The 20,615-nt window shown below is 48.4% G+C and overlaps 1 protein-coding gene across 1 annotated transcript in view; it reads left to right on the forward strand.

Annotated features, from left to right (window-relative positions):
• Positions 1–346: 346 nt before the first annotated feature.
• Positions 347–20,615, forward strand: part of LOC148140597 (cytochrome P450 2K1-like) — a 38,120-nt gene continuing 17,851 nt past the window's right edge. Inside the window, exons 1-5 of the mRNA XM_087978890.1 lie at positions 347–538; positions 10,753–10,915; positions 12,957–13,106; positions 17,812–17,972; positions 18,987–19,160. Coding sequence (XP_087835016.1) covers positions 347–538; positions 10,753–10,915; positions 12,957–13,106; positions 17,812–17,972; positions 18,987–19,160 — 840 coding nt within the window. The remainder of the gene's footprint in view (positions 539–10,752; positions 10,916–12,956; positions 13,107–17,811; positions 17,973–18,986; positions 19,161–20,615) is intronic.

The raw sequence follows: 20,615 nt of genomic DNA on the forward strand, positions 1-20,615 counted from the left end.
CCTATCCCCACTTCACCACCCTGCCCTCGCCCACCCCCTTTATCTGCATCCCACCCGAGCACCCACCCCTAGTCCTGAAAAAGGGTTACACCCGAAACGTTCACCTCTCCACCTCCTGATGTTGCCTGGCCTGCTGTAGGATTACAAGATAGGGCAGCACCATTTCTGTGCAAGAAGCTCAGGTTACTGTGTACCCAAATGTTTAATGGAATTTCACAGACAAGGTGGGGCTTAAAAACACTCAGTGAGACAAATCAGGAAAAGGAGGCTGTTCTTTGCCAGTAGGGGACTGGACTGAAGGACATAACACACTCTAACATCACTGGTGTCTGAGCACTCTGACACAATGGCTCTCCTCAAGCTCTTCCCCACAGACTACACCTCGGCCCTATCGCTGCTGGCCCTCTTTCTCTTCCTGGTCGTGTCCCTAATCCGGCGGAGAGTTCCCAGGAATTTCCCTCCTGGACCGACCCCGCTTCCTCTGATCGGAAACCTGCACCAACTGGACCTCAAGAGGCTGGACTGGTCTCTCATGGGGGTAAGTGAGAATCCTTCACTGGGGGAACTGTCTGAGGGATGGGGCGGTGTGAGGGAACAGCTCCCAAGGAGAAGCTCACAGAGACCGAGAGAGACACAAACCGTAGCAGATCCCTAATCCCTGACCGAGGAATCTGTTAGCCCTGGGGGCTGTGTTCTGAGAGTCTCTGATCTCTGGTCGGACTTTAATTCTAAACACAACGGGAGGCAGAAAAAAAAAGCAAAGCAATTGCAAAGTTTTGGCACCTCAGAGAGTGACCAATCTGGGAACTGTTCAGTTTAATTAACATGTGACAGTAAAGCGAGAGCGACGCCGGACGATGGACCGAATGGCCTCTGACTGTGCCGGATTTGGTCTGAATCCTGAAGCCTATTTGAGAGCTTATCAGATCCTTACAACCAGATATTTAAAGCAGAGAGGGAATCGATATAAAATGATGGAAGAAGATTTGGGAGAATCCCTGGATGTTTTATTTCAGGCCATTATCACCAGATATTGACATTGTGAAAGTTCAGGAAAACACCTGAATTCATGTCCTGATCAAAACCCGAAGTGAGGTCAGTGCAAAGGGAAGGGACTGATCTGTGAGAAGGGGGGGGGGGGGGGGGGGGGGGAGGTTCCTTTGAGGAATATCCCAGAGCCTAGTGCCCATCAAATACGTGTCACAAGGGAAAGAAAAAACATCTTCAAATTCAGTCCATTCATCGTGAACAAAATGAGGACAGATTTTTTGCAAATACAATCACCGCTTCCCAACGCAATTTAAAGTGCAAGAGTCCATACCACCAGAGGGGGGCCCAAGGTTGGGAGTGGGGTGGAGCAGGGTTGCAGGGGGAGGGTTGGGAAAGCAACAGCTCTAAGGAATTTGGGACTTGGGAGATAAGGCATGATTTGGAGGAGCCGGTGTTGGATTGGGGTGGACAAAGTTAAAACTCACACAATACCAGCCAATAGGGCTGCTTCTGCATCAGGTGGTTGTGGAGCAGATTCATAAAACACAGGATTTATAGCAACAGGATTGCAGTGTCATGGAGTGTCATATTAAACAAATAAAGATCCAGTCTTTCATCTTTTAGAATGATCATGTTCGTTTCAGTTCTTTCATATGTAAATCCCAGAACTTCTTTTAAAGTTACATTCTCGAGATATCTTGAACAATAGGTACCATCTCAACTCAGATAATGCTTTAAAGGTGTGAGCTTAAAATCTGTCGGTGTCCCAGTGCACAGAATCTTACATATTTAAAGATCACACAACACCAGGTTATAGTCCAACAGGTTTAATTGGAAGCACACTAGCTTTCGGAGAGACACTCCTTCATCAGGTGATTGTGGAGGGCTCGATTGTAACACAGAATTTATAGCAAAAATTTGCAGTGTTATGTAACTGAAATTATACATTGAAAAATTGATTGTCTGTTAAGCCTTTCATCTGTTAGAATACAGTGATAGTTTCACTTCTTTCATGTGTAAATCACAAAACCCTTTTTTTTAAAGTTGCGTTCTCGGGTTAGCGATTGACAATGGCGATAGCTCGACAATATGTTGAAGGTGTTAGCCCGCTGTGTTCTCTGTCTATGACCTGATGTTTAGATTGATTCTAATCTAAAAAGTGAGATAACAGAGTTTTACATAAATTCATGCAGTTTTTGAGCTCAGAGTTCTATGTGAATGTATGCAGTTTTTAAGCAAAGTGCAATGTAATTCTGCAAGTACAAATTCACCACACAAAATATATGTGTGCATGTGGGTCTTTGTCTGTGTGTGTGTGTCTATCTGAGGTGGGGGTTGTGAGTGTGAGAAAGTGTGTGTGTGTCTGTGTGTGTGTGTGTAGTGAGTGCAGAGTGTCTTAAGTCTGTGAGGGGGTGCATGTGTGGGAGTGTGTGTGTCTGTAAGGGTGTGTGTAGGTGTCTGTGTGCGCGTCTGTGTGTACCCATGTCCGTGTGTATGTGAGAGTGTGTGTGTGTAGGAATATTTGTGTGTGTGTGTGTGTGTGTAGTGCAATGGTGATCACCTGTAATGTGACATGAACCCAAGGTCCCGGTTGAGGCCCTCCCTATGGGTACCGAACTTAGCTATCAGCCTCTGCTCACATCACACTGCAAATTTTTGCTCTAAATTCAGTGTTACAATCGAGCCCTCCACAATCACATGATGAAGGAGCATCGCTCCAAAAGCTCGTGTGCTTCCAATTAAACTGTTGGACTATAACCTGGTGTTGTGTGATTTTTAACTTTGTACACCCCAGTCCAACACCGGCATGTCTAAATCAAGAATCTTACATGTATTAATGCAGTTTTTGAACAAAATAAAATGTAACACTTCAAGTACAAACTTCGCCCGCAAACATATGTTCTGGATTAGTGGGGCTGGAAGAGCACAGCAGTTCAGGCAGCATCCGAGAAGCAATACAATCGACGTTTCAGGGAAAAGCCCTTCATCAGGAATAAAGGCAGAGAGCCTGAAGCATTGAGAGATAAGCTAGAGGAGGGTGGGGGTGGGGAGAAAGGAGCATAGAGTGCAATAGGTGAGTGGGGGAGGGGATGAAGGTGATAGGTCAGGGAGGAGAGTGGAGTGGATAGGTGGGAAAGAAGATTGGCAGGTAGGACAAGTCGTGGGGACAGTGCTGAGCTGGAAGTTTGGAACTGGGGTGAGGTGGGGGAAGGGGAAATGAGGAAACTGTTGAAGTCCACATTGATGCCCTGGGGTTGAAGTGTTCCGAGGCGGAAGATGAGGCGTTCTTCCTCCAGGCGTCTGGTGGTGAGGCAGCGGCGGTGAAGGAGGCCCAGGACCTCCATGTCCTCGGCAGAGTGGGAGGGGGAGTTGAAATGTGGTGTGTGTGTTTGCGTGTAAGTATGAGAAAGTGTGTGTGTATATATATATATATATTCAAAGTTTGGGAGAAGATTTGTAGCTCGGGTGCTCGTTGTTGTGGTTCTGTTCGCCGAGCTGGGAATTTGTGTTGCAGACATTAGTCCCCTGTCTAGGTGACATCCTCAGTGCTTGCAAATCTCCTGTGAAGCGCTTCTGTGATCTATCCTCCGGCATTTATAGTGGTTTGAATCTGCCGCTTCCGGTTGTCAGTTCCAGCTGTCCGTTGCAGTGGTCGGTATATTGGGTCCAGGTTGATGTGCTTATTGATTGAATTTGTGGATGAGTGCCATGCTTCTAGGAATTCCCTGGCTGTTCTCTGTTTGGCTTGTCCTATAATAGTAGTGTTGTCCCAGTTATTCCTGTCCTCTATCACGGAGGTCTTAGACGACAGAACACGGGAGAGGCTGGACCAGCCGCTATCTCTGGACGAGCTGACCAAGGCCCTCGAGTCCTTCCGAAAGAATAAAACTCCCGGAAGCGACGGCTTACCGGTCGAGCTCTATTCCGCTCTGTGGGACTTGATTGGCCAGGACCTGCTGGAGGGGTATGTCAGTATGCTTCGGGCAGGTACCATGAGTGAATCCATGAGGAAAGGCATCATCACCCTCATCTACAAGCGGAAGGGGGAGAGGGAGGAACTCAAAAATTGGAGACCAATCTCACTATTGAATGCGGATTATAAAATTTTGTCAAAGATAATCGCCAACCGGGTCAGGTCTGCTCTGGGGTCGGTGATTCACCCTGACCAAACCTATGCCGTACCGGGCAGGAAGATCGCTGAGAGTCTTGCACTCCTCAGGGATACGATCGCCTACGTGCAGGACAGAGGGTTGGACACCTGCCTGATCAGCCTGGACCAGGAGAAAGCCTTTGACAGGATATCACACAGGTATATGAGAGACGTTCTCTCCAAAATGGGCTTGGGGAGGGAATCTGCAATTGGATCAGACTGCTCTACACCAACATTGTCAGTGCAGTCTCAATCAACGGGTGGGAATCAGACAGCTTCCCAGTCAGATCTGGAGTCAGGCAGGGCTGCCATCTCTCTCCCGCCTTGTTTGTGTGCTGCATAGAGCCATTTGCCGAGTCCATCAGGAAGGATGCGAGCCGGAGAGGGGTGACTATTCCTGGCAGCGGGGGCCTGCAGGTTAAGGCCTCCCTGTACATGGATGACGTCGCCGTTTTCTGCTCGGATCCGCTGTCCGTGTGCAGACTCATGTGCATTTGTGACCAGTTCGAACGGGCCTCAGGGGCCAAGGTAAACCGAGGCAAGAGTGAGGCCATGCTCTTCGGGAACTGGGCCGACCAATCCTCGATCCCCTTCACCGTCAGGACCGACCACCTGAAGGTGCTGGGTATTTGGTTCGGGGGGGCTGGGGCGTGCGCCAAGTGTTGGGAGGAGCGTATCAGCAAAGTGAGGCAGAAACTGGGCAGATGGAAGCTACGGTCGCTCTCCATCGCGGGAAAAAACCTGGTCATCAGGTGTGAGGCACTGTCATTGCTGTTATACATGGCACAGGTCTGGCCTATTCCCAGAACCTGTGCCGCTGCAGTCACCCGGGCTATCTTCCAGTTTATTAGATTAGATTAGATTAGATTAGATTAGATTAGATTACTTACAGTGTGGAAACAGGCCCTTCGGCCCAACAAGTCCACACCGACCCGCCGAAGCGCACCCACCCAGACCCATTCCCCTACATTTACCCCTGCACCTAACACTACAGGCAATTTAGCATGGCCAATTCACCTAACCTGCACATTTTTGGACTGTGGGAGGAAACCAGAGCACCCGGAGGAAACCCACGCAGACACGGGGAGAATGTGCAAACTCCACACAGTCAGTCGCCTGAGGCGGGAATTGAACCCGGGTCTCTGGCGCTGTGAGGCAGCAGTGCTAACCACTGTGCCACCGTGCCGCCCACTATATGGATGTCAAAGATGGACCCGGTCCGAAGGGACTCACTGTATAAAGATCTGGGCAATGGGGGAAAGAACACACCCAATGCCACCCTCACCCTGATGGCCACCTTTGTGTGTGGCTGCATCAAGCTGTGCGTGGATCCCCGGTACGTAAACACCAAGTGTCACTACGTACTGAGGTTCTACCTGTCCCCGGTGTTGCGAAGGATGGGCCTGGCCTCGCTGCCGCGGAACGCTCCGAGTAGTTGGACCGTTCCGTATCACCTGTCCTTCGTGGAGAAGTTTATGAAGAAAAACACCTTTGACCACAAGTCCATCAGGAAGTGGTCAACACGTAGTGTCCTTGAGACCCTTCGGGAAAAGGAGAGGGTGGATCCTATCGAGCGGTTCCCTGAGCAGACTGTCAAAGCCATTTGGCAGAATGCCTCATCACCAGAACTTTCCAACAAGCACCAAGACATGGCTTGGCTGGTGGTGAGAAGGGCTCTGCCTGTGAGATCCTTTATGCACACCGGACTCTCAGCCGCACCGCACGCTGCCCTCGAAGCGGCTGCGGGGGGGGGGGACGAGACTGTCACACACCTCCTTCTGGAATGTGCCTATGCAGAGGAAGTCTGGAGAGGAATGCAGTGGTGTTTGTCGAGGTTCGTCCCGAGCAGCGCCGTGACGCGGGACTCCGTGCTCTACGGTCTGTTCCCCAGGACGCACACCGAGACGAACATCAACTGTGCCTGGAGGATCATCAACTCGGTGAAGGACGCTCTCTGGGCGGTCTGAAACCTGCTGATCTTCCAGCTGAAGGAGTTGACCCTGACTGAATGATGCAGACTGGCACATTCGAAGGTCCAGGACTCTGTGTTGAGGGACGCGCTGAAGCTTGGGGCAGCTGCCGCCAAGGCGCGGTGGGGAAAGACCACTGTGTAACGTCGGCCTCAGCTAAATATGTGGAGGGTCAATGTACAGACTTGTATATATGAATGATTACTCGATCTCTGTATGCAAAGAAATGGAATGTTTATGTATGTATGGCATGACCAATTGTACAGATCATCAAAATACTTTTATGAATTAAGTGTATTTTTGAAATATAAAAAAAATCCTGGTTCAAGAACGTCACTGAATGAATGCAGAACATTCAGAAGGTGAACAGCTCGTGGCTATGCACCAGTCCCATCAGGAGAAAGATGGGTGGGGCCTGGCAGTTTGAGTTGAGGGAGCTGTGTTCTGGGTTGGTACCTGTGCCACCACGACACCCTCCCGGGACCCCCCCCCCCCCCAAGTACACACCCGTAACCTCCTCCTCTGCTCCGGACGTCTCCTTCAACAGCACTCAGACCAGCCTCGACTTCCCTCCAGCTCCCACCTCCACTTCTGGCTCCGCCCACTCTGCAAGCAAGACTCGGACTACATTTCCCAGGGTCACCCCTGGGTCCTACTGCCAACCCTCAGCCTGTCAGCCAGTGCACCCAGTCTCCCTCCTCACCCATCCACCTCCACAATGCACCCTACCCCTCCATCTCTTCCTCTTAACCTCACCCCTCCCACCCCAGCATCCCTTCCCCTCACACCCCCACAACATTCCCCAGCCCACTCCCCTCCCAATCTCCTTTCTCCCCCACACTCACAACCCCCTACCACACCATCACATCCAAACCACACCCACGACATGCCATCACCCTTCTCCCCTCCTCCGCATCAGCCACCTCGGGATTCCACCCCAAAATTCCCAACCTCCCTCGGGCGACCCCCCTCTTCCACCTCCAAGGTTCCTCCTCCACTTGGTCACCACCCGCCCTTGTCCTCTTCATTCCAGACGGCTGACATGACATCCACTGCTTCAATTTCTCCAACCCTCCCCCCACCCACTCCAACCTCACCCCCTCCGAACGTGCAGCACACCACTCGCTCCTCACCAAACGCACTGACAAAGATAGTTGTCTGGACAACGGACCTCAATGTTCCAGAGGCTGAACGCCAGCTCTCCGACACCACGTCCTACCCCCCCACTTGCCCGCGATCCCCTCCCCCCCACCTTCGTGACCCATCAGGCTAAATTCACTCACACTGTCTGTGCCCTCATTGTCTCCAGTGATGTCCCCTCCACTGCCTCCAAACCCATAGTCCCCCAGCCCCACACTGCCCGGTCTACCTGCTCCCCAAGATCCACAAGCCCAACTACCCCAGCTGACCCATCGTCTCGGCATGCCCCTGTCCCACTGAACTCATCCCGTCCTACCTTGGATCAGGCATTTCCCACCTACACCCGCGACACTAACCACACCCTCCATCTCTTCAGCAACTTCCAGTTCTCTGGCCCCCAGCGCTTGATCTACTCTCTGGCCTTGCCGTCCTTATTTACATCCATACCCCACAAGGATGGCCTCCAGGCCCTCCTCCTCTTCCTGTCCAACAGACCCATCCAGTCCCCCCTCCACCAAATACCCTCCTCCACCTCGCTGAAAGGGTCCTCACCCTCAATAACTTTTCCTTTAACCCCTCCCATTTCCTCCAAATCAAGGAGGCGTCCATGGGCACCCGGATAGGCCACAGCTACACCTGTCTCTTTGTTGGCTATATCGAACAGTCCCTCTTCAGTACTTATACAGGCACTGTGCCATAACTCTTCCGCCATTACATCGATGACTGCATTGGGGCAGCATCCTGAATCCAGACTGAACTGGAGCTATTCAGCGATTTCACCCACAACTTCCACCCTTCCCTCAAATTCATTTGGTCCATTCCGGACACCTCCCTCCCCTTTTTTGACCTCAACATTTCCATCTCCAGCGACAGTCTCCAGACGGATGTTTACTACAAACCCACAGACTCCCATAACTACCTGGACTACACCTCCTCCCACCCAGTATCCTGCCAGAACTCCATCCCATTCTCCCAATTCCTCTGCCTCTGCCGCATTTGCTCGGACGAGGAGACATTCCTCTCCCAAGCATCCCAGATGTCCAGCTATTTTGAATAACGAGCTATTCCTCCCTCCATCATCCAGAGAGCCCTCTGCTGCACCACCTCCATTCCCCACTCCAATGCTCTAAACCCCCACCAACGCAATAAAGCCTGAGTCCCCCTTGTCCTCACCTACCATCCCACCAGTCTCTGTATCCAATACATCATTCATAAACACTTCCGCCAACTCCGACTAGACCCCACCACCCAGAATATCTCCCCCTGCACACCCCCCCTCTGCCTTCTGCAAGGACAGTTCCCTTCGACAGTCCTTTGTTTGCACCACTCTCCCCACCAACACCCCCGAACCCCCAGGTATCTTCCCCTGCAACCAGAAATGATTCAAAACTTGCCAGTCCACCACCTCCCTCACCTCCATCCAGGGCCCCAAACAGTCCTTCCGGGTGAGACAGAGATTCACCTGCCTCTCCTCCAACCTAGTTTACTGCATCAGGTGCTCCCGATGTGGTCTTCTCTACATCGGGGAAACTGTATGTAAACTTAGGGAATGGTTCACCGAGGATCTCTGCTGGGCCCGCAGATGCTTTAATCCCACTTCCCACTCCCTTTCTGACATGACCATCCTTGGCCTCCTGAATTGCCAAAATGAAACCAATAACAAATTGGAGGAACAGCACCTCATCTTCCGCCTGGGCTGCCTCCTGCCTGCTGGACTCAACATTGAGTTCTCCAATTTCAAATAACCTCCCTCCCCATCCCCCGACTCCCTTCCCAGCCCCTCCCCCATCCCTTGCACTGTTCCCTCCCACCAACTGGATCCATTCCTCCCATTGACTAACCAGGTCATACCCTCTACCTGTCTTCACCTATTCCCCACTTCACCACCCTGCCCCAACCTCCCACTTTGTCTGCACCCCACCACTCCCAACACCCACCCCAGTCCTGAAGAAGTGTTTCTCCTGAAATGTTGACCTCTCCACTGCCTGGTTTACTGTGTTCTTCCAGCCACCTCCTGCTTGTCCATAGCAGAACCTCCAAGGAAACAATCTCCAGATTACCCACAGTGCCACACACGGGTCAGGAAACAAGATGGAGGATAAGCAGATGGATACGTGCCAGGGGATATGTCACTTGGTTGGGGGGGGGGGGGAGTTTGGGGGAAATTCGGCTCCCCGGAGGTTAGTAACAATTCTGGAGCAGGTGAGACTTGTCCAGGCCGGATGGTTTACGCCTGGATAGAGGCTAGACCAGCGTCCTGATGGGATAGTATATTAATGTTATTGAGGAGGGTTCAGATTATTTTTTCAGGGGGAATGGGAATGAGGAGATAACATTAGAGAGGAAAAGCCAGGAATTGGAAGAGGCAGCTAGCAAGAGAGTGAAAAAGGTTACTTACATTCTGAGTCAGAGGAATGGCAGTAAGGTCTAAATGATCATCACTGGGCCTGCCCATGAATGCATGGAGTGTGGTCAATGATACTGGTGAGTCGCTGATGCAGATAGCCAGCCACATGGGAACATGACCACATGGAAATAAGTTAGACCTGAATCTACAAGGGGAAAGTATTGCTGTTCCTTCAGTGTCACTGGCTCAACAGTGGATGTGCAAAGAGACTAGAGAGTTTGGGTGCACAGATCTTCGAAATAACGTAAGTAGGTTCAGAAAATAATCAAGAAAGTTGGTTGAATGTTGGCCTTCATACCTGGAGTACAAAAGGATGAATAAATTATGCTGCAGTTAGACAGGACCCTGGTCAGAGCCCACGTGGAGCACTGTGAGCAGGTCTGGGCTCCACACCTCAGGAAGGATGGAATGGCCTTGGAGTGAGCACAACGAAGGTTTACAGGAATAATACATGTCCTTCAGTGGTTAGGTTATGAGGAGAGATGATCCAAATAAGGCCCATTTTCTCCGAAATGTAGAAGGATAAGGGGTGATCTGATCAAAATCTTCGAGATTGTTAACATGAAAAGGGTGGATAAAGATAAACTATTTCCACTGTTTGGAGAGTCTCGAACGAAAGGACACAGTCTGGGCCAGACCGTTCGGGAGGGAGATATGAGAAAGGGTGGTAGAACACTCTTCCACAAATGGCAGTGGGTGTGGGATCCGTTATTAGTTTTAAACCTGAGGTAGATACATTTTTATGAAGCAAAGCCACGAGGGTATATGGGCCAAAGGCAGGAACATGGAGTTCGGCCAAAGGTCATCCATGATGTCATTGAGTTGTGGAGGGAGCTTGAGGGGCTGAATGGCCTCATTCTGTTCCTATGTTCAACATTCTGGAATTCCTTTCCCAACACCATTGAAGGTTTACCCACCTGCGCTGCAGTGGGTCAGGAAGGCAGCTCACCACCACCTTCTGAAGGGAAAACACAGATGGGCATCAAATTCTTAGCAATTGGGGAATAATATTCTTTCCTTCATTTTTTAGCCCCTTTCTTGTGCTACAGCTGACTAGAAATGAAACCTTAATGAAATAAATCTCTCTTTGTTAGCTTGCAGAGAAATATGGCAGTGTATTTTCAGTGGAGCTCGGCCCTCTGAAGGCAGTGGTGTTGACTGGTTACGATGCAGTGAAAGACGCTCTTGTGAATCACGCTGATCAATTCACTGGGAGGCCACACTTACCGATATATGACACAGTTTCATTCCGAAGTGGTAATTTCCCTCTTTCATCTCTGGGTTACTCTTTGGTCATTTCTGTCTTCAACTCAGCTCACCCGATCATGCTGATTAAAGTGACACAAAATGTTCTGGAATTAAACTGTAGCCTTTAGCCACTACTTCCCTCAATTATCAATACCCAAGCTTCTCATTCCCAATACTCCTGGGTTAGGCCACTGTTTATCAGTGATTACAACTGAAATGGTCCTGCTCCCCTGCCCTTTCCCTGCACCCCTGAAAAGTCTTTCCCTCGTCAGGCACTTATTCAAATCTTTTTTGAAAACTTCCATTGAATTTCCATTGATCAGGCACTTCTGATCATCACCAAAAACCCTCTTTGTTTCTTTTGCCAATGCTATGAGCTCTGTGCCATCTGATTCTCAGTCCTCGAGCCAATGGGAAACAGTGTCTTTTCATTGACTCTGACTAGATCCCTTATGATCTTGGATATTTCCATCCAAAAACTGACACAGCCTTCTCTTCTGCAAGGTGAACAACACCAGCTTTGACAAGCGATCATCTACCATTCATCTGATGGTGGCCCTCGCTCAAGCATTTCCCAACAATGTGGTGCTCAGAATTGAATACAATGCCCCACTTGAAGCCAAACAAATGTTTTATTAAATTTCAACATAACTTCCTTTGGTTTTGCTGAAGAAACACTCATTTTGTCAATCTGAATTCTTGCAATGTGCTAGAAAATGCCAAAGTAATGTCAACCAAAACTTGTGCTGTATGAGAGGAGGGCTACTAGCAATTAAAATCATTACATTTCACATCCACAGAAATACATAGTGCAACTTCGACATCTCATTCAAAACCCCAATTCGCTCGAGCTTCCTGCTGTCATATTAAATGGCAGCGATCAGATCCCGAGCTGCTGACAGACCTCACACCCCTCCCTTGGTTAAGCTGCTGGGTTGGCAGTCAGACCCTGTTACCTTCCTACTTTTTATTTCCTGCCAATTGGCCACTTGCCAATACCTTGCTGTCTCAAGGTACTGCATTTCTTCCTCACCTCCCTCAATATAATGGGAGTCATTGAATACCTGGGACAATCCCCTGTATCAACAATTTGTCTCACTCCATAAATGTTGCTCAAGCTCCAGAACATTAACCTTCACGTGATATATTCGAGTTGTTCAATATTAATTCAACAAATAAAAAGGGCACATTTTACTGTGGGACAACCTTAAATATGAACTGATAAACACTGAAATTGGGAGTCATAGATCATAGAGTCATAAAACACTGAAACAGACCCTTCGGTCTAACCAGTCCATGCTGAACATAATCCCAAACTAAACTTATCCCACTTGGCTACGCTTGGTCCACATTCCTCCAAACATTTCTTATTCATGTACTTATCCAAATGTCTTTTAAACATTATAACTACATCCACTTCTACCACTTCCACTGGAAGTTCATTCCACACACAAACCGCACTCTGTATAAAACAACTGCCCCCATGTCTTTTTTAAAACATTTCTACTCACATCTAAAGAATATGCCCCTTGCCTTGAAATCCTCCATCCCGGGGGGAAAAGACACCTGCCATTCACCTTATCCATGTCCCTCATGATTTTATAAACCTCTGCAAGGTCACCCCTCAACCTCCCACACTCCAGTGAAAAACGTTGCAGCTTATATCCTCCCTGCAACAGGGAGACCAGAATTGGACAGACGACAACAAAAGAGGCTGCTTGGTTACAAAAACCAATCAGAGGGAAGATGAGATTTGGTTTTGCGGCTCTCATTATCATCTGGAATGCAGTACCTGGGATGGTTCTAGAAGCAGGGTCAACAGGAACATCCAAAGGGGAATTGAGAATGACAACATCAAGAGGAATTTTATGAAGTCAGACCAATGGGCTCACTCCCCCAAGGAGCACTCATGGATACAATGACCTTCCTCTTGGTTGTAGAATGGTGTAATTCTCAGGAAAGGAAAGGGTGTTAGAAACCTGGGGTTTGGCAGCACTCACAGCAGAACCCGTGTACAATATTTGATCAGCTTTTCGTGTGTCACTTTCAGGTGTGCTATTCAGTGACGGGAAGTTGTGGCGGGAGAACCGAAAGTTTGTGATCTCAGCTCTCCGAGGCTTTGGCATGGGCAAGAAATCCATTGAAGACAGGATCAGTGAAGAGGCCAGCTGTCTTGTCAATGTGTTTGAGAGTCACAAGGGTGAGTGCTTGGTGGGTCATGACATGCTGGGATTCATGGTTCCCTCGAAATTGACATCTACAGAAAAGATTTTCACTTGAATAAAAGATTCCAACACCAACTTCAAGAGAATGTTCCAGGGCAGCATCCACATACCAATGCTGCTGCTGATGTGAAGATTCAGGAATATGCTTCCCCTCAGTTTAACTCGGTCCTGCCTGATCAGCAGAGACTCTGCCACTTTGGTCCTTTGACCATCGTCTCCACGTGTTGGTGCCAAAGACTCTCGTGTATACGGCAGAGATGTGGGTGTCGAGGTACCTAGACTTGCTGAGCTATGGCGGTGGTGAGACTCCCAGGTCAGTCACTGTTGGGGTGGCCCATTGGGGGCCCTCAGGTTCCAGGTCCCAATACAACTTGGAGACAATACAAAGCCTCCTTGTGGGATTTCTTATTATAAAATGTGGGCTGGTCCGTGCACACCGATTCCCACAGGACACAACACGGTGTGACACTGGTGCAGTGGTAAGGGAGTTTGAAGGTAATTTGAGTCCAGACTCTGGTGTGTAAGCATGGACACAACATGGTCTGTGTCTGGTTGTCTGCTCCTGCACAAAGCTTACTGAATTACTTCCATTCCTTCAGTGCGGATGGTGGTTGCTAAAAGTTAGGTGCGATGGTGCATTAACAGCCTTTCTCATGCTCTTCCCAACTCTCGGGTCAATTTAGGCATTTGGTTGTTCAAACCAATGGTCCATTTCACCCCTAAGATCTGTTTATTCCTCCTCGACTTGGTCTGACATAATTGACAGGTGAAATCACCGTCGTCCCTCTCTCTCACTGAGTAGACATGACTGGTACTGAGTTTAACCTGAAACATGCCTCAGGTAAGGGATGAGATTGAAAAGGTGGGACTTTTATAGCAATCACAGCCAGTGTGAGAATTGAGACCATGCTATATGTTCAAAACTCTATGCATGGCATTGGCACCGCTGACTGCCAGCAACATTTTGCCCGTGTCTAGTTGCCTCTTGAGAAGGAGATGGTGAGCTGTCTACTTGAACAATTCCAGTTCACATGCTGTAGGTTGACCCACAATGTCCTAATGGAGGGAATTCCAGGAGTTTGATTCAGTGATGTTAAACAATGATACATTTCTTCCTCCCACACTCCAGTCTCTTCAGAGTTGTCGGTTTGAGTCCCACCGCTGCCAAGTCATTTTAAGCTGAAGGATTCTGTGTAACCTGAGGTGGAGGACGGTAAAAAATTGTGGCTGTAACAGCTGCTCCATATTGGAGATATTTCAGTGTTGGAGATGATTTCCTCGAATCTTTGGAGCAGTAATTACTATTTTATAAGCTGTTGCTTTGTTTATTCTGGGAAGAAATCAAAACAACAATGGTTGAAAAAACTGATGAAGCGAGACAAAGCAGATACCACATGGGAGGTTACAAATGGAGACATAAAACCTAAACAACTGAGCAACCCAGGAATGACCCTGTACAGCAGTATGACCCAGCAATGACCCTGTACAGCTGCGTGACCCAGCAATGACTCTGTACAACTGTGTGACCCAGCAGTGACCCTGTACAGCTGTGTGACCCAGCAGTGACCCTGCACAGCTGTGTGACCCAGCAGTGACCCTGCACAGCTGTGTGACCCAGCAGTGACCCTGTACAGCTGTGTGAGACAGCAGTGACCCTGTACAGCTGTATGACCCAGCAATGACCCTGTACAGCTGTGGGACCCAGCAGTGACCCTGGACAGCTGTGTGACCCAGCAGTGACCCTGCACAGCTGTGGGACCCAGCAGTGACCCTGCACAGCTGTGTGACCCAGCATGACCCTGTGCAGCTGTGTGACCCAGCAGTGACCCTGCACAGCTGTGGGACCCAGCAGTGACCCTGACAGCTGTGGGACCCAGCAGTGACCCTGACAGCTGTGTGACCCAGCAGTGACCCTGCACAGCTGTGTGACCCAGCAGTGACCCTGCACAGCTGTGGGACCCAGCAGTGACCCTGCACAGCTGTGTGACCCAGCAGTGACCATGCACAGCTGTGTGATCCAGCATGACCCTGTGCAGCTGTGTGACCCAGCAGTGACCCTGCACAGCTGTGGGACCCAGCAGTGACCCTGACAGCTGTGGGACCCAGCAGTGACCCTGTACAGCTGTGTGACTCAGCAATGACCCTGTACAGCTGTGTGACTCAGCAATGACCCTGCATAGCTGTCTGACCCAGCAAAGACCCTGCAGAGCTGTATGATTTTGCTGTTTAGTAACAAATGTATCTGGACATTGGAGTTCATTCTGAAAAAAATGCACAAACCGTAAAATTTGAAGCTGACCTTTGAGAAACCATGTGGGGATCTCACCACAGGGGAGCAGTGAAGTGGCTAGCTTTAAAGTGTAACCTTACTGTGGTTTTTGGTAAAGCTACAACAGTGAGTACAATGGGTACTTTTTGATTATATGTTTTTATTGAGATCTCTCTCTTCAATAAACCTTAAAGATATAAAACTTAGGTACTAAGTTATCCTTTTTTGAGTGGTAGGACTGGGCTATTTTCTGCATCTATCGATTATTAAGGTGTAAAGATGGCCTTTAGTAGAGTGATGGGCTCTTCCTGTTGGATGTGGGAGATTGGGGAGAGTTTCCAAGTTACTGATGATTACATCTGCAGGAAGTGTGTTGTTTGCGAATTCTATCGGATTGCATGGATTGGTGAGAGTGGCAGGTTGAGGAAATGAGGAACTTACAGGAGCAAGGGGTGTGGTGGATGGCAGTTTCAGGAAGGGAGAAAAACTGCAGAGACAGTCCGGTAGATGGGTTAACTCCAGGAAAGGTAGGCAGGTAGTGCAGGAGTCTCCTGTGGCTATTCCCATTTCAAACAAGTATGTTGTTTTGGAAAATGTAGGAGGTGGTGGGCTCTCAGGGAAATGTAGCCCCCGGTTTTTAGTAGTGAGACTGGCTCTAATGTAACAAGGCGGCATGTCTCCTTCAAAGTGATTGCTTGTAACTAAGAAGATTGATGTGGGCAGAGTGGTGGATGTGATCCAAATGGACTTCAGTAAGGCATTCAACAAGGTTCCGCATTGTAGACTGGTTTGCAAGGTTAGATCACATGGAATACAGAGAGAACTAGCCATTTGGATATAGAACTGGCTCAAAGGTAGAAGACAGAGGGTGGTGGTGGAGGGTTGCTTTTCAGACTGGAGGCCTGTGACCAGTGGAGTGCCACAAGGATCAGTGCCTGGGTTCATTGATTTTTATCATTTATATAAATGGTTTGGATGTGAACACAGGAAGTATTGTTGGTATGTTTGCAGATGACATCAAAGTTGTAGGTGTTGAAGACAGCAAAGAAGGTTATCTCAGAGTACGATAGGATCTTGGCGAGATGGGCCAGTGGACGAAGAGTGGCAAATAGAGGTTAATTTAAATAATGCAAGGTGCTGTATTTTAGAAAGGCAAATCAGGCAGGAATTATGCACTTAATAGTAAGGTCTAGGGAGTGTTGCTGAACAAAGAGACCTTGGAGTGCAGGTTCACAGTTCTTTGAAAGTGGAGTTGCAGGCAGTTAGGAGAGTGAAGAAGGCATTTAATATGCTTTTCTTTATTGGTAAGAGCATTGAGTATAGGAGTTGGGAAGTCATGTTGTACAGGACATTGGCTAGGCTACTTTTGGAAGATTTTGTGTAATTCAGGTCTCAAGGAAGGATGTTGTGAAATGTGAAATGGTGAAGAAAAGATTCACAAGGATGTTGCCAGGGTTGGAGGGTTTGAGTTATAGGGAGAGGCTGAATAGGCTAGGACTGTATTCCCTGGAGTGTCGGAGGCTGAGGGGTGACCTCATAGAGATTTATAAAATCATGAGGGGTATGGATCAGGTAAATAGACAAGGTCTTTTCGCTGGGGTGGGGGAGCCCAGAACTAGAAAGCATAGGTTTAGGGTGAGAGGGGAAAGGTATAATGGATGCCTAAAGGGGCAACATTTTCATGTAAAGGGTGGTACATGTATGGAATGTGCTGCCAGAGGAAGTGGTGGAGACTGATATGGTTACAACATTTAAAATTCATCTGGATATGTGTATGAATAGGAAGGGTTTAGAGGGATATGGGCCAAGTGCTGGCAAAAGGCACTAGATTAATTTAGAATATCTGGTTGCCATAGATGAATTGGATCGAATGGTCTATTTCCATGCTGTACACCTCTATGACTATAACTCATCTAAAAGCTGCAATTTTGACTTCCTGCTTCCTGATTAATCTTAAGTCTTCCCAATTCTGACAAAACCCAGCAGGTCGGGCTGTATCTGTGGGAGAGAAAACAGCGTTAACCTTTTGACTCCCCTTCTTCAGAACAGGAACATTGAATAGGGAACTGGTTAGATTCCTGAAGAGGCAGGGAATAGAGGGATATGGAGCGTGTGGAGACAGAAGGGTTTTAGTTCAGAAAGGTTTCATGCATCGGTTCAGGCTCGATGGGCCGAAGGGCCTGTTCCAGTAATGTACTGTTGTTTGTTAAAACACTAACTCTGCTTTCTCTCCAGGAATGCTGCCAGATGTGCTGAGTTTCTCCAGAAATTTCTGTTGTTGTTTCAGATTTGCAGCCTCCGCGGTTCTTTGTTTTATACGAGTAACTTGTGCTTTGTAAAAGAGGACAATGACTGAAGTATTATTACTGTTTAGAGGCCTTTTTGTAATGGAATTCTGTGTTTATTCACAGGTCAGTCTTTTGAAACTGCACAGATTATGTATTTGGCTGTGAGCAATATCATCTGTTCCATCATATTTGGAGACCGTTTTGATTATAACAATGAAGTATTTCTCCATCTAACAAACATGGTTAATGAGAACACGAGACTGATTGGAACAGCCCCGATACATGTAATTGTCGTTTTGTGGTATTGTACTCAGGCTGAGTGTTGAGATCATTTGCAATTTGGTGTGTGTGACTATTTCCGCACCTGACTTGTTACAGGTTGAAGACTCTTGCTAACATTGTGTCTCAGTCATAAATGCTGATATGTGCGACAGGCTTACGTGGGCTAAATTGGAAAACTTTTGGTGAGAAAATAAACGTGGAAAACTATTTTAAAATAAAGCAAAGAACAATGGGGGTGCTGGCAATCAGAAAATGGTTGGGAAGTTGCTGGAAAGACCCAGGAGGTCTGGTAGCCTCTGTGGAGAGAAAGTTTCAGGTCCAATGGCCCTCCTTCAGCAGTGACAAAATTAACCTGGCCTGGCACTGAATGTGTTGTCACCGTTTTGAGTTTTCTCAACTCATTTAGAATGAAATGAGGCATTTTATAGAATCACAGAAAGATTCCCCAAACTGGAATCATTCTCCCTGACTCTTGATACGGAGAGGGGGTGGGGGGGCGGGGGGCGGTAATGCTTTCAAGAGATGTGATTCCCTCAGCTTCCCACATGAAGGAAAATGATGCAAGTGTCATCAACCTGGGGGAGCCGGGTTCAAATCCTGCTGTGGTGGATGGCGGAATTTCAATTTGATTTAACAATACAAATCTGGATTTAAGAGTATAATGATGAATATAATTGGCAAGAAAAGCCCAGCTGGTCCACTAATTTGGAGGAAATCTGCTGTCCTTACTTGGCCTGACCTGTATCTGATTTTTGGAATCCATGTATAACAGGTGATAGCTGATAGGTCACCCATTCTGGATGACAGCTAAAGCATCCAAACTAAAACTATAAATTTGGAGGGTTTGTGGGTTGGGGTGGGGGCTCTGAGGAGAGAAGAGGAAGTGTGGTGTTGCCATGACAATCTCCTATCTCCCATGGAGCATCACTGAAGGTAAGTAGTTGCTGCACTGACCATGGAGGAGCGATCACTGGATCCTACAAAGGCCTGATCCTTATATTCTTGTTCCAATCCAGCTGTACAACGCTTACCCATCTCTGGGATTTCTGATTCCGAGCCGCAGGAAGATTATTCAAAATCAAGTGAAGATGCATGAAATCTTTGAAGGTTTCTTCAAAGCTGCCAAAGAGACGTTGAGTGAGAACAGCATCCAGACACTCAGCGATGCCTTAATTCTGAGGCATCAGCAGGTACAGAGACACACCTCTTCAGCAGTAAGGGGAATCTTCCCAGGTTTCAGACTCCACACCAGGACTTTGTGGGTTTTGATCTAGGAAGATTCTGTGTTAAACATCTGTTAATATGTCGCTCAGTGCTGCCCCTAGTCTCTGGATGGAACTACGAATGTGTAGCTTCAAGCGCTCACTGTATCTGATTATTTATCTCATCGTAATGCTCATGACATCATGTGGATGCTCAATGTGTCCAGAATATAGCATTGATGGTGTGTGAGCTTCAATCTTGCAAAAGTCATCAGGGAAAGTTTCATGAGTAATATAACTGAGGAGAGGTCTTTCCTTATTTTACACATTATTTTCCCCAAACACTGCTCTTGAAATTACACCTGGATCTGTTGTTCAGTGCTTTGGAGCTACACTCTTCTCATTTTGACTGGGAAATCAATCTCTTTAATGAATTTAAACCCCACATTCATTAAGTCCTGCCCCTTAATCTCTGCTGTGCTGCCAGAGTGGATTGAAGCCTGATGGTGAACTCAGACAGGAGAGGCAACTTTCCTTCAGAGAATTGTAGGGTGATACAGCAGAGGGGAAGGTCGCTCGGCCCATCATATCGATGGCTGCTCCCTGGTAGAGCTATCCCACCTCCCCTATTCTTTCCCCACTGCCCTGTCCCTTATTTCCCTTCAAGTATATCCCCGACTCTCGTGTGAACGTAGCTTTGTGTCTGTGTCAGGAATTCTAGTCACTCAGCATCACATTGCACTAGAGTGTTCCTTGTTGCCTGTCTGACTGCACTTGTCCCTGACCCACCCTGCTCCTGCAATCAGTCTCTCCTTACTTATCCAGTCAAACCCATTCGTGTTAGGGAACTGGAGCTGGAGTTGGATGAACTTAGGATCATTCGGGAGGCAGAGGGGGTCATAGATCGGAGCTTTAGGGAAGTAGTAACTCCAAAGATGGCAGATAGATGGGTGACAGTGAGGGGGACTGGGAGGAAGCAGCCAGTGCAGGGACCCCCTGCGGCCGTTCCCCTCAAGAACAAGTATACCGTTTTGGATACTTGTGGGGGGTACGACTTACCAGGGGCAAGTAACGGGGCTCAGGCCTCTGGCACGGAGCCTGTCCCCGTTACTCAGAAGGGAAGGGAGGAGAAGAGCAGAGCAATACTAATTGGGGACTCGATAGTTCGGGGCACAGATAGGCGGTTTTGTGGGAACGAGAGAGACTCACGTTTGGTATGTTGCCTCCCAGGTGCAAGGGTACGTGATGTCTCTGATCGTGTTTTCCGGGTCCTTAAGGGGGAGGGGGAGCAGCCCGAAGTCGTGGTCCACATTGGCACCAATGACATAGGTAGGAGGAGCGCTGAGGATGTTAGGCAGGCTTTCAGGGAGCTAGGTTGGAAGCTCAGAGTTAGAACGAACAGAGTTGTTGTCTCTGGTTTGTTACCCGTGCCACGTGATAGAG

Source organism: Chiloscyllium plagiosum, unplaced genomic scaffold (assembly GCF_037043375.1).
Source record: "Chiloscyllium plagiosum isolate Xiang-an unplaced genomic scaffold, Cpla_swu_hap1 HiC_scaffold_35, whole genome shotgun sequence".
In the NCBI taxonomy this organism is placed as follows: Eukaryota; Metazoa; Chordata; class Chondrichthyes; order Orectolobiformes; family Hemiscylliidae; genus Chiloscyllium; species Chiloscyllium plagiosum.